Source organism: Saccopteryx bilineata, chromosome 2 (assembly GCF_036850765.1).
Source record: "Saccopteryx bilineata isolate mSacBil1 chromosome 2, mSacBil1_pri_phased_curated, whole genome shotgun sequence".
NCBI lineage: Eukaryota > Metazoa > Chordata > Mammalia > Chiroptera > Emballonuridae > Saccopteryx > Saccopteryx bilineata.
The window spans coordinates 186,414,537-186,429,128 of NC_089491.1; the positions used below are offsets into that span (position 1 = coordinate 186,414,537).

General features: G+C 39.1%; 1 protein-coding gene across 1 annotated transcript in view; it reads right to left on the bottom strand.

Moving 5' to 3' along the window:
• Nucleotides 1-1,087: 1,087 nt before the first annotated feature.
• The window catches only part of TEX26 (testis expressed 26), a 57,172-nt gene continuing 43,667 nt past the window's right edge, over nucleotides 1,088-14,592 (bottom strand). Inside the window, 2 exon segments of the mRNA XM_066254423.1 lie at nucleotides 1,088-1,184; nucleotides 8,958-9,011. Coding sequence (XP_066110520.1) covers nucleotides 1,088-1,184; nucleotides 8,958-9,011 — 151 coding nt within the window.

Consider the following 14,592-nt stretch of genomic DNA (forward strand, 5'->3'; position numbering starts at 1 on the left):
TGCATTATAATGTACATTTTTTTATATTTCTGTAATTGTCATCTTCGCATATATGTATTATTTATGTTATTAGTTTTCTCCCTTCAGAACCTGAGCTCCATTGACATCTGTTTCTCTTTCCCTGCTAAATCCCCACAGCGTAGAGATGAGCCTAGTACAGGTGAAGAAAGTTGCCCCAAACTGGAGGCAAACAGTGAGTAAACTGTGCTACAGCCATGCTCAGCAATAAAAAGGAACAAATTACTATAGGTTACACAACAACAAAAATAATCTCAGTTCGTTTTGGTAAATGAGAGAAGCCAGACATAGAAGGTTAGATATTGTCTGATTCCCTTTATAGAAGTGGTCCCCAACCCCTGGGCCACAGACCGGTACCGGTCCATGGGCCATTTGGTACCAGTCCACAGAGAAAGAATAAATAACTTACATTATTTCCGTTTTATTTATATTTAAGCCTGAACAATGTTTTATTTTTAAAAAATGACCAGATTTCCTCTGTTATATCCATCTAAGACTCACCCCTTGATGCTTGTCTCGGTCACGTGATACATTTATCCATCCCACCCTAAAGGCCAGTGCATGAAAATATTTTTAGAATGATCAGAGAGATGCCAGGTGAAGAAAGTCTTGCTGCTTTCTTGTGAGGTGTGGCCAGGGCTGCTGAGCGCCCCCTGCAGTGTGGTTTGCTTCACTGGCCAGGGTCTGTAATGGAGCAGCGAGGTTCTCCTTGCTCAGCTCCTCCCCAGGACATGGATCCTGTCACATGTGAAAGTAAAATGCTAACCTGAAGCTGGGAGGTGTAGTGGGAGGAGATTAAACCAGTCCGTGGCCCAAAAAAGGTTGGGGACCACTGCTTTACAGGACATTCTGGAAACATCAAAACTAGAGGGATAAAAACAAAGGGCGTTCCTTCTTTTCTATCATGATTCTGCTGTTGGATGTAGTACTTTAGGCACCTACACGCCAAAAAGAGTGTATTTTATTGTGTATAAATTATACAAAACATTTCTGGATTTTCTTAAAATCGTCCCTAACTGATACAGTCTGATTGGTTGACAGTTGACTAGAGAGAGCTTTGGCAGCCCCGTTAGGCACAGCGGATGCTCTCCAGCTTGCCAGAGTCCTCACCACTCTTACGATCTCCCAATTGGCCCGCTTCCCTCATGTAAGTTACCCGCAGGCCCCTGTAGGTGTTTAAGTTTGAGAGTTGCTTTGGAAAATGCCCTAATTATAGTGCCATTACCTCTCATGAAGATCTGGGCCCTACACTGTTTAGGCAACCTGGCCTGACCCTTTGGGCTGCGTTAGGCAAGCCACTCCAAAATCCATAGCCCCCTGTGTGTGGCTCTATCAGACCACTCTTCCAAGTTTATTGACATTTTTTTCCTGTGTGAGTTAGAATGCTATTGATTCCTGTGGCAGAAATTCAGCTCAGTCCAGCTTTAGTCAAATGGGACCAAACTGGACTGGTCAGTGTGGCAGGGGTGGAGCTGGCCTCAAGAACTCACTCTCCAGCCTCCTCAGGGTCCTCTCTCACTGGCCCTCTCTCAGACATCCATGCGTGTGGGTTGGTTGTCCTCATGAGGCTGGAAGAAAAACTACAGGAAGCTCTGGACATGTCTGCGTACAGCCTCATGACCACAGAGGAAAGAAAGTTCTGCCACATCTCCGCTGGGGGAACCTGGAATTGAACCCCAACCGTGGCCAGAATGAAGATGTACCACACTTGGTCCAGCCTGGGCAGGGCACAGTGAGGTTCCAGCTGACATCAGAACCATGTCGTTGGAGTTTGGAGTGAAAATGTCCCCAAAGTGATACATACTACTCTGGGCTGAAAAAAGATCATATTTGCTAACTTGTCTTTATTTTCCACCAGGCTTTCTGATCTTTTAAGAACAGATCCCGCTTCTTTGATTTCTACAATATATCTAATACAGTACAGTGTTGGGCAGAAAAACACTTTTAAACAGTATTTTTAAATCAATGGTGACTGAAGGATAAAGTTTAAAGGGTCATAACCAGTAATGTTGCACTTTCTGAAACAATCCCAATGTCATAAAATATGTTTTTTTTTTTTTTTATTAAGATGAGTCTTTAAATTCATAATTATTTTCAACTTATGTTTTGTGAAGCATTTTATAAAGTTACATTTGGACATCATGTTCAGTCCTCGGCACACTCTCTATTGGTTTTGGTTCAGAAAACTTAGCTGTTGTGATGATTTATATTTTTTGTCCTCCACATCCCTTTCAATGCCTTCTCCAGAGCTTTGTATCACTGGAGGCCGACCCTGTGGCTTCATTGCCTGCACTGCTTTCTGGTGGGCATGTTGGTCTTGGCTGGTGGGAACCACTGCAGGCCACACTCTAGCAGAGGGAAGGACAAAGGGAGAGTGGGTTATTATTTCTCCCCTTTCTCTCCCTGTTTTGTATCTCTCCTTTGTGGCTACAGCTCCCAGGGGACAGCCGCTGAGCCACACGCCCAGGCCTCCCTGAGCTGCAGTCACAGTGTGCGTTCAGGTTTACCGGTGGTACCAGCATTCACTCGTTGGTGCTCTCTGTGAAGCTCACCTGCAGAGGTGTGAACTCCCATCGTATAAAACAAATGGAGTGGCTGCTGTTTCCTGCTTAGCCCTTGACTGAACTATCAGCTTAGCCCTAGCATGTACTGTTGTCAATTAGGTCATTTCTCTAGGTCAGTAGTTTTCCTCTGCTCCATGAGGAAATCATCTGGGGAACTTTAGGACAGACTGTTGCTGGGTTCCATCCCCAGAATATCTGATGTCATTGGTCCAAGAAGTGGCCTGGGCATCAGGTTTTGAAAATCTCTGCATGCCCTTCTGATGTTAACACAGCCAAGGTTAAGAAGCATTGCTCTGACTCGTACACCTCCAGTACAGAGAGGAGATTTGTGGCTTATAATTAAAGGTCAACCACACAGTTGACCCTTGAACAGTGTAGGTTTGAACTTCACAGGTCAACTTATATGTGGATTTTTAAAAATTGGCTCTTGCTGCTCAAACCCATGTTGTTCAAGGATCAAATGGTGGTTGAGAATCCACATATTCAGAGGGCTGATTTAAGTTATACACAAATTTTCAACTGTGTGGGTGGTTGGTACCCTAGACCCTTGCATTGTTCAAGGGTCAACTGTGTATCATCCTTTATGGAGTATTTATTTATTATAAATTTGCCATCTCAGTTGAAAATAATGTTATTTTTCTGCTCTTCTATTCATGAAAGCATTTTTTAAGCAAAATAGAACAAGTTTAAACACACTTATCCAAAGGTTTCAAGTGTTTAAATGCAAAGACAAGATGTTTCTAGAAAGAATAGAAATCTATTCGATGTACTTTTTGGTTTAGATGGGTGGGTGGTGGGGAGAGTTTTGCAAGAGAGCGGAAAGGAAAACAAAAGCTCCATTGGGGGTTACCACAGGAGAAGATTTGTGTTGAAACTCTGCTCTCTTTGAACAGCAATAATAGAAGTACTGGTATGACATAATTAACTCATATCCAGTACACCGACTTATCTGGTCTTATCAACGTGCACTGAGAAGGAACCACATTGAAGCAGCAGCTCATGTCCTTTGGCACATTAAATTCAGCCACAGTTTCTGGGCTCATGAAAACCTTTCAAAGGTTCAGTGTTTAAGATGCCTTCACTGTTTGGTCAGTTTTTAAATACAAAAGAACCACAACCACACTCTTTTATTTAAAAGACTACACATTTGTTAGTAGTGATCAGACTGAAAATTCTTAAGAGGGAGAACTTACTCTGTTGAGGCTTTCATTTTATTTTGATGTTTTCAGAGCTGTCCCATCTAAATAAATACTGTGCCTGTATCGATTAGCTGTTGCTACATTAATCTCAGTGGCATGAAACAAAAAGCATTTATTTCTCATAGTTTGTGGGTCACTAGGGCAGGTCAGCTGGGGTAGCTGTACTAGTTTGTTTGGGCTATCATAACCAAATACCATAAACTGACCAGTTAACAAACAACATATATATATTTCTTGTAGTTCTAGAGGCTTGGAATTATAAGATAATGGGGCCAGTAGATTCCAGGACTGCTGAGAGCTTCCTAGTTCATATACAGTTAGTAGTCTTTTCTTGTGTCCTCACATGGTAGAAGGGACAAGGGAGCTCTTTTATAAGGGCATCAACCTCATTCATGAAAACTTTACACTCATGACCTAACCACCTCCTAATACTACCACCTAAAGAAATAGTATGTCCACATATGAATTTTAGGGGGACACAAACACTCAGACCCTAATGGTAGTTCTCTTCTATGTGTCTCATCCTACTCTGGTGGGTCAGTGGGCAGCCCAGGTTAGTGTCTGCTAACCTCTTATTGGCTAAAGCAAGTCACATGGTCAAGCTCCCAGTCAAAGGCTGGAGAAAGACATTCCATCTTTAATAAGAGGAACTATAAAGTTACACAGCCAAGTGGATACAAGGAAAGATTAGGAGATGGGGACAATAATTCAATTTACCACAGTGCTTAGAAAGAATGTCTGTTGAATGGTCCATCCCAACACTGTATTTATGGGAGACTCTCTGGATTTTACCTGTTCTACAACTCTGTAAGTAGGACACATATATGTGTCCAGCCTGATGTAGGGTGATTACTCATCCACAGACTGTCTGCCAAAGGCAATGGAGGTGATGTTAACTTATCTTGACTGTCCTGGCCATTATTACACCAAAAGTATCTCCAAAGACATAATGAAGGGTTTAGGGGCAGGAGGGTTGAGCCCATGAAGCACAGAGGATATTTTAGGGTGGTAAAATTATTCTATAATATGACACTGATATAACACTATGCTTTTGTCAAAACTCATGGAACTTTACAACACAAAGAGTGAACTTTAATGCATAGATATTTATAAAAACATCACTTAGGAGATCAGGGATCCCCTTGCGGACTCCAGCCTGTATGGCTTGTTCCTTTTGGAGGCAGGTGAGAAGCTTGAGATGCACCCATGATGTGTCTGCCATGGCTGAAAACTCCCACCTCAGACAAAGCTTTGGTAGTGCAGTTTGAAGGAGAGGGTTAGCATAAAACCCAACCATGCTCATGAGTGAGAACAACTGAATCAGCAGAAATGTATTGAATATTCTGGAACACAGAAAGTAGAATGTGAGTCCATGCTATCACTAACCATTGGCAGAGTCAATGGAGAAGGTAAAAGATACGTTTTACAAAAGTTAACTAACTGAAAGAAATTCAGTTACAGAGAAAAGGATGACTTTCTAGAATAAAAGCTAAAAATAAATTTGATACATAGAGTTTAAAATATGTTATACAGAACAATCACTGCCAAGAACCAAACTGATGTTGTGAGAAAAGGAAGAAATGTCACAGAAATAAAAAACTAGAAACTATAAACAAAAAGAAGATTTGAATAACAGATCCAAGAGGCCTCTCATGCAAATATGACTTCATTCAGAAGGAGAAAATGTATTGCAGAGAGTAACAGATAAGAAAAATAATAATTAAAAAAAAAATAAAAAATTTATTTTAAGGTAAAGAGTCTAAATGAAATTGAACATAGCCTTGTAAAATTACTAAACTATTTCAAAGGTAAAGAGACAATCCTATAAACATTCAGGAACCCCCCCCAATATCATTTAATGGTGGTGATTGAATCTGACTTATAAATTATACTCCAACTCAAGATGATGGAATGGCAAAGCACTACTGAGAACATAAGAATAAGACCCAAAAATTCTATACCCAGCCATGATATAATTTAATGCAAAAGAATGACATTTTGGGACTAGTAAGGATTCAGTGTGTTGCTGCCCTAGGAATCTATCTTAGAAAATATATAGACACTATTCTATCCAAATAAGAGTAAATCATAAGATAACTTTCAGAATTTGGAAAAATAAGAGCTGTAGGAAACAGTGATAATTAAATATAAATGGATGATATGACATTAACATGACTGAGAATTTGTAATAAGCCTTGTTTAAACAAAAAAGGAAATTGTAAGGACATCCCTGATAAAAGCTTGAAGTGAAAATTTCCTACTTTCTCAACAATGAGGTGCACATGTAGGGGTGTCCATGTGCATAGGCAAAGGCAGGGGGAGTGCAATACAGGGAAAACTAAAGCTCTACTAGTAATTGGGCATGAGAGGAATTGTGAAGGAGAAGGTACTGTGGCATAGGGATTATGGAATTTGTTTAAATTAGTTTTCCAAATTGTTATATATTAGAAACCCAAATTTAGTAATAGCCAAATGTGATAAGTAAATCTACTAGTAGAGTGAAAAATGGTATCATTTAAATTTTTTTAAGTGAAAAGAGGAGAGATAGAGAGACAGACTCTCACATGCCCCCTGATAGGGATCCACCTGACAAATCGGTCTGGGGCTGATGCTCATACCAACCCAGCCATGGGCTGCAAGAGGGGAAGAGGGAGAGAAGGGGGAGGAGAAGAGAAGCAAATGGTCACTTCTTATGAGTGCCCTGACCAGGGATCAAACCCAGGATATCCTATCATTTACAGTCATCCCTCACCGTATCGTGGTTCACTTTTTGCAGGCTCACCATATCGTGGACTTTAAAATTCTATAAATATATATCTGATTTTATATCATAAGTTTTTCACTATATTGTGGGATATTGCGGTATATAGGTATTTTTATATATTTATTATTTTAATTATTTTTGTGGTAAAATAAACAAAATAAGTGTGGGAAAGGTTAATAACAGTGTGAGAAAGGTTTATAAGAGTGTAGGGAGGGTTTATAAAGCCTATAAGTGGATTTTTGCCTATCGCAGGGGGTTCTGGAAAATAACCCCATAATACAAGAGGGACCACTGTAATTATTTTTAGAGAGAGAGAAAGAGGAAAGGAGAGAGAGGGAAGAAGGAAAAGAGAGAGGCATCAACTCATTGCTTTAATTAGTTGGGCATTGATTATTTCTCATACATGCCTTGACCAGGGATTAAACTGGTGACCTCAGGCTCAAGCTGACAACTCTGCTCAAACCAGCAACCTTGGGCTAAAGCTGGTGACCTCAGGATCCAGCCAGAGAACTCAGATTTCTAACTGGTGACCTTGACAGTCCAGGTCAATGACATTCCAAGTCAATGCTCTATCCACTATGCCACAACCAGTCAGGCAAAAAATAGTATTAACAATGAAGAGTGTAATAAAGAAATTAGAAAAAGTGAAACTAAAATGAAAAACAAAGAATAGCAAACAAAAATTACATAGAAATCATGAAACCAAGTATGTAGGGCTTCATAATTACTAGGTATTGACTAAATTCTCCTATCAAAAGATGAACTGGCATTATAATATAAAACCCAGACATAAGGTATTTCTATAAACACACAGAAACAAAATTACAAAGAAATATTGAAAATTAAGGCAAGACAAACATATACTAAGCAAAGGCAAAAGGGATAAAATAGAACTGAGCATTAATATCAACTAAAGTGTAACTCAAGGATAAAAGCATTAATAAGGTCAAAGAGGAAAAAAGTAATGAGGTAAAGTTAATGAACAAATTGTATATAAATCATAAACATTAATAAACAATATGGGGTAAGACAAGATGGCGATGGAGTAGACAGACGTACCAACTTCCACCTCCCAGAACCAAAGTGGATTACAAACTACTTATAAGAACCATCATCTGGAAAAACCAACTTTGGACTAAACTAAGAGGACTCTGCAACCAAGGAACACTGAAGAAGCCACACTGAGACTGGTAGGGAAAGTGGAAACACAGAGAGGGCTGCCCAGCTCCCCAGAACGAATGCAGCCAGGAGAGACTCGCATGGCAGGAAGTGAGTTTAGGGAAAGGGGAGGGTCCTGAGTCCCAGGAACAAAGCCCCAGCCTGCAGCCCAGAGCCTAGAAGAGGCGTATGGACAGTATTTAGCTGGAAACAAGACAGGATACAGTTTGTGAGAAAGAGACTGATTTCTCAGACCCAGGATTTTTCTTAAAGGGACCGTGCAGAAAACCTCTCTCACAACCACCCACCTGGGGCCCCGAGGGATGGAGAGAAAGGAGAGGACTGGAGCAATGGGAAAAGAGTGTAATCTAGGAGGCACAGAGAGAAACATTTTGAGAGACAGCCACCCTAACCCCTGGGACGATTCACTCCCCAAATCTGAAGTGAATATTTCCCCTGGAAACAGCAATACCAGCAAAGGGAAGCAGGACACCAGCCAAACAAGCTCTCCTGCGGCACTCAGAGCAGAGTTGCTTAGAAGGAGGGAGCATTTGGGACTACAGTAGTGAGTCTTAGGGTCTGAGCTGCAGCACCCCCACCTACATGGCTGAGGGATCACCCAAGGGCGGGTGGCAGTGGGATGTGGAAACGCGGTTCTGTCGGTAAGGGTGGAAGCTGGCTGGCCACCACTGAGGCCCAGGTGTGAGCTCAGTCTTGCCCAGCTGGGGAGGAGGTGGTGTGCAAAAGTGGTCAAGCCCAGCTACAGGCAGCCTGCAATCCAGCCTGTGAGGGAAGGGCAGGAATCCGGAAGGGGCAGAGACCTGCCCTTGAGCAAGGGCACAGGAGCACAGCTTTGTCCCACTCACAGAACTGAGGCTTGCAGCCTGACTTTGGGGCTGGCTCCTCCCTTGGGGGTGGAGCCAAAAGCCCAGAACAAGCAGAGTCCTGCTACTGAGCATGGGCATGCAGTCCTGCCTGGTCTGTGGAGCCAAGGCTTGCAGACCTCCTGTGAGGGGGCTCCTCCTGCAAGGGCCGGGTGAAAGCCCAGAATCAGGTGGAGACCCACAGCTGAGCAAAGGTGCTCACCGCTGTCCTTAGGGCTGAGCATAATGCCGCCCGTGGGGGCAGGGCGAAGGCTAAGGCCAAGGCCACCAAGGCTTGTACACCCGAGCACGTGATCATAGCCACTCCCATGAAGGAGAGGCAGAAACCACAGCAACAGCCCCAGTGGGCAGGCACCGGCGACGCCCATACCTGAACATCCTAGGCAGCAGCAGAGGGGGTGGCGGGCCTGCAGTGAGACCACACCTAGGGAACACAGAGGCCACACTCAGTAGACTCCAGTGGCCAAAACCTTCTTTTACACAGACAAAATGAGAAGGCAGAGAAATGCAACACAAATGAATCAAGAGAAATCCCCAGAAAAGGACCTGAATGAGTCAGATATAACCAAATTACCAGATGCAGAGTTTAAAATAAAGACTGTTAGGATGCTTAAAGATATTAAAACAACAATAGATGGTCATTATGAACACCTAAATAAAGAGATAGCAAATATAAAAAAAGACATTGAAATAATAAAAAAGAATCAGTCAGAAATGAAAATACAATATCAGAAATGAAGAACACAGTGGAAGGAATTAAAAGCAGAATGGATAAAGCTGAGAATTGAATCAGTGAGTTAGAGGACAAGATAAATAAAGGCATGGAAGCAGAGCAGAAAAAAGAAAAGAGACTCAAAAAGTCTGAAGAAACTCTAAGAGAGCTCTGTGACAACATGAAGAGAAATAACATCCGCATTATAGGGGTTCCTAAAGAAAAGATAGAACAAGGGATAGAGACTTTGTTCAACATATCATAGCTAAAAACTTCCCTCAATTAAGGCAGGAAAACACCTCACAAGTTCAAGAAGCACAGAGAACTTCACTAAAAAGAAACCCAAAGAAACCTACACCAAGACACATCATAATTAAAATACCAAAGCTAAGTGATAAAGAGAAAATATTAAAAGCTGTTAGAGAAAAAAAGACTATCACCTACAAAGGAGCCCCCATAAGGATGACTTTCGACTTCTCAACAGAAACACTTGAGGCCAGAAGGGAATGGCAAGATATATTCAAAGTAATGCAGAACAAGAGCCTACAACCAAGACTTTTTTATCCAGCAAGGCTATCGTTTAAAATTGAAGGACAAATAAAAAGCTTTCCAGACAAAAAAAAAAAAAAAAAAAAAAACCTCAAGAAATTTACTACAACCAAACCACAGCTGCAAGAAATGCTAAGGGGCCTGTTGTAAACAGATCAAAGGAGAAAAAGAATACAGCAAAAGAGGAATACAATTTTAAAGAATAAAATGGCAATAAACAACTATATATCAATAATAACCTTAAATGTAAATGGATCAAATGATCCAATCAAACAACATAGGGTATCTGTGTGGATAAGAAAACAGGACCCATACATATGCTGTCTACAAGAGACACACCTCAAAACAAAAGATGCACGTAGACTGAAGATAAAAGGATGGAAAAAAAATTTTATGCAAATGGAAACAAAAAAAAAAAGCTGAGGTAACAATACTTAGACAAAATGGACTTTAAAACAAAGACTACAGTAAAGGATAAAGAAGGTCACTACATAATGATAAGGGAGCAATCCAATAGGAAGATATAGCCATTATAAACATCTATGCACCTAATATAGGAGCACCTAAATATATAAAGCAGACTTTGATGGATATAAAGGGCGAGATCAACAGCAATACTATAATAGTAGGGGATTTCAATACCCCACTAACATCACTAGATAGATTCTCAAGAAAGAAAATTAACAAAGAAACAGCAGACTTAAAGGACATACTAGATCAACTTGATTTAATAGATATCTTCAGAACCTTTCACCCTAAAGGAGCAGAATATATATTCTTTTCAAGTGCTCATGGTAAATTCTCTAGGATAGACCACATGTTAGAGCACAAAAGCAGTCTCAACAAATTTAAGAAGTTAGAAATCATATCGAGCACTTTCTCTGATTACAATGGCATGAAACTAGAAATCAACCACAACAGAAAAACTGAAAATTACTCAAACACTTGGAAACTAAATAGCATGTTATTAAATAATGAATGGGTTAACGAGATCAAAGAAGAAATTAAAAATTCCTAGAAATGAACAATAACGAGAATATATCAACTCAAAATTTATGGGACACAGCAAAAGCAGTCCTGAGAGGGAAGTTCATAGCATTACAGGCATACCTCAAGAAGCTAGAAAAAGGTCAAATAAGCAACTTGACCCTGCATCTAAAAGAACTAAAAAAAGAACAGCAAGTAAAGCCCAGGGGTAGTAGAAGGAAGGAAATAATAAACATCAGAGCAGAAATAAATGACATAGAGGCTAAAGAAACAATACAGAGGATCAATAAAACCAGGAGCTGGTTCTTTGAAAAGGTAAACAAGATCGATGAACCTTTAACCAGACTCATCAAGAAAAAAAGAGAGAGAACTCAAATAAATAAAATTAGAAATGAGAGTGGAGAGATAACAACTGATAAAACAGAAATACAAAATATTGTAAGAAAATACTATGAAGAACTGTATGCCAAAAAACTAGACAACCTAGATGAAATGGACAAATTCCTTGAAACATATAATCTTCCAAAAATTAATCTGGAAGAATCAGAAAACCTAAACAGACCAATTACAACAAATGAGATTGAAACAGTTATCAAAAAACTCCCAAAAAAGAAAAATCCTGGACCTGATGGCTTCACAAGTGAATTCTACCAAATATTCAAAGAAGAACTAACTCCTATCCTTCTCAAGCTATTTCAAAAAATTCAAGAGGAAGGAAGACTTCCAAGCTCCTTTTATGAGGCGAGTATAATTCTGATTCCAAAACCAGGCAAAGGCAACACAAAGAAAAAAAATTATAGGCCAATATCCCTGATGAATTTAGATGCTGAAATCCTCAACAAAATATTAGCAAACCGGATCCAGCAATATATGAAAAAAAATCATACACCATGATCAAGTGTGATTTATTCTTGGGAGGCAAGGCTGGTACAATATTTGCAAATCAATCAATGTAATTCATCACATAAACAAAAGGAAGGAGAAAAACCACATGATAATTTCAATAGATGCAGAAAAAGCAATTGATAAAATCCAGCATCCAGTCATGATCAAAACTCTCAGCAAAGTGGGAATACAGGGAACATACCTCCACATGATAAAGGCCATCTATGACAAACACACAGCCAACATCATACTCAATGGGCAAAAATTAAAAGCAATCCCCTTAAGATCAGGAACAAGGAAGGGGTGCCCCCTTTCACCACTCTTATTCAACATACTTCTGGAAGTCTTAGCTACAGCTATCAGACAAGAAAAAGAAATAAAAGGCATCCAAATTGGAAAAAAAGAAGTAAAACTATCATTATTTGCAGATGATCTGACATTGTATATAAAAAACCCTAAAGTCTTAGTTAAAAAACTACTAGACCTGATAAATGAATTCAGCAAGGTGGCAGGATATAAGATTAATACTCAGAAATCAGAGGCATTTTTATACACTAACAATGAACTGTCAGAAAGAGAAATTAAGGAAGCAATCCCCTTCACCATTGCAACCAAAAAAATAAAGTACCTAGGAATAAATTTAACCAGGGAGATTAAAGAATTGTACTTGGAATATTATAAAATATTGATAAAAGAAATCAAGGAAGATAAAAACTGGTGGAAGCATATACCATGCTCATGATTAGGAAAAATAAACATCAATAAAATGTCTATATTACCCAAAGCAATTTATAAATTCAATGCGATTAAAATACCAATGACTTACTTCAAAGATATAGAACACATATTCCAAAAATTTATATGGAACCAAAAGAGAACACGAATAGCCTCAGCAATCTTGAAAAGGACAAATAAAGTGGGAGGCATCACATTTCCTGATATCAAGTTATACTACAAGGCAATTGTACTCAAAACAGCCTGTTACTGGCATAAGAACAGGCATATAGATCAATGGAACAGAACTGAGAACCCAGAAATAAACCCACAGTTCTATGGACAACTGATATTTGAGAAAGGAGGTAAGAGCATACATTGGAGTAAAGACAGCCTCTTCAACAAATGGTGTTGGGAAAATTGAACAGCTATCTGTAAAAAAATGAAACTAGACCACCAACTTACACCATTCACAAAAAATAAACTCAAAATGGATAAAAGACTTAAATGTAAGCTGTAAAACTATAAGTATCTTGGAAAAAAACATAGGCAGTAAGCTTTCTGACATCTCTTGCAGCAATATATTTGCTGATTTATCTCCACGGGCAAGTGAAATAAAAGACAGGATAAACAACTGGGACTATATAAAACTAAAAAGCTTCTGCACAGCTAAAGACAATAAGAACAGAATAAAAAGACAAACTACACAATGGGAGAACATATTTGACAATACGTCTGATAAGGGGTTAATAACCAAAATTTATAAAGAATTTGTAAAACTCAATACCAAGAAGACAAAAAAATCCAATCAAAAAATGGGCCAAAGAAATGAATAAACACTTCTCCAAAGAGGACATACCGATGGCCAATAGGCATATGAAAAATGCTCAATATCACTAATCATTGGAGAAGTGCAAATGAAAACCAGTCAAAATGGCACTTACCAACAAAACAACACATAATAAGTGCTGGCGAGGATGTGGAGAAAAGGGAACTCTCCTGCACTGCTGGCTGGAATACAGACTGGTGCAGCCACTGTGGAAAACAGTATGGAGATTCCTCAAAAATTTAAAAATCGAACTGCCTTTTGACCTAGCTATACCACTTTTAGGAATATACCCAAGAACACCATAGCACTGTTTGAAAAGAAGAAATGCATCCCCATGTTTATGGCAGCGTTGTTCACAATAGCGAAGATCTGGAAACAGCCCAAGTGTCCATCAGTAGATGAATGGATTAAAAAGCTTTGGTACATATATACTATAGAATACTACTCAGCCATAAGAAATGATGACATTGGATCATTTACAACAACATGGATGGACCTTGATAATATTATACTGAGCGAAAGAAGTAAATCAGAATAAACTAAGAACTATATGATTTCATACATAGGTGGGACATAAAAATGAGACTCAGAGACATGGACAAGAGCGTGGGGGTTACAGGGTGGGGGGGGGAGAATGGGAAGGAGGTTGGGGAGTGGAGGGGCACAAAGAAAACCAGTTAGAGGTGACGGAAGACAATTGGACTTTGGGTGATGGGAATGCAGCATAATCAAATGTCAAAATAACCTAGAGATGTTTTCTCTAAACATATGTACCCTAATTTATCAATGTCACCCCATTAAAATTAATAAAAAAACCCCACAATATGGCAGCCACTATATATAGCAAAATCCCAGGAATACAAGGAGATATTAATGAAAACATTTTAATTGTGGAATATTATTAATGTTTTTTCAGAATTTGGCATTCAAGTATATAATTGCCGAAAAGATACAAGTGATTTGAAAAAATACAATAAACTATACAATTTTTCTTATACTCAAATAATACAGAAATTAATCATATACTTCGCATAAGATAAACTTTGCGAAATTTCCCAGTTTTTTTAACTTTCAAACAAAGAATAAATAATAAAAAATTTTTTTAAATCCTCTAATTATTAGAAAATTTAAAAACCTCTTCCACATAATTCCTGGTTCAAAGAGGAAGTAGGAAATAAAATCACAAATTAAGTATGCAAAAGAGAATAGAAAAAAACTTTCTATCAAAACAGACTGGATCAGTTACAGAGCTATGTAGGTGGGGATATATAGCCTTGAAAAAAACAAAAAATTACAGAGTCATGACTATCATATTTGAAACTAATTGGA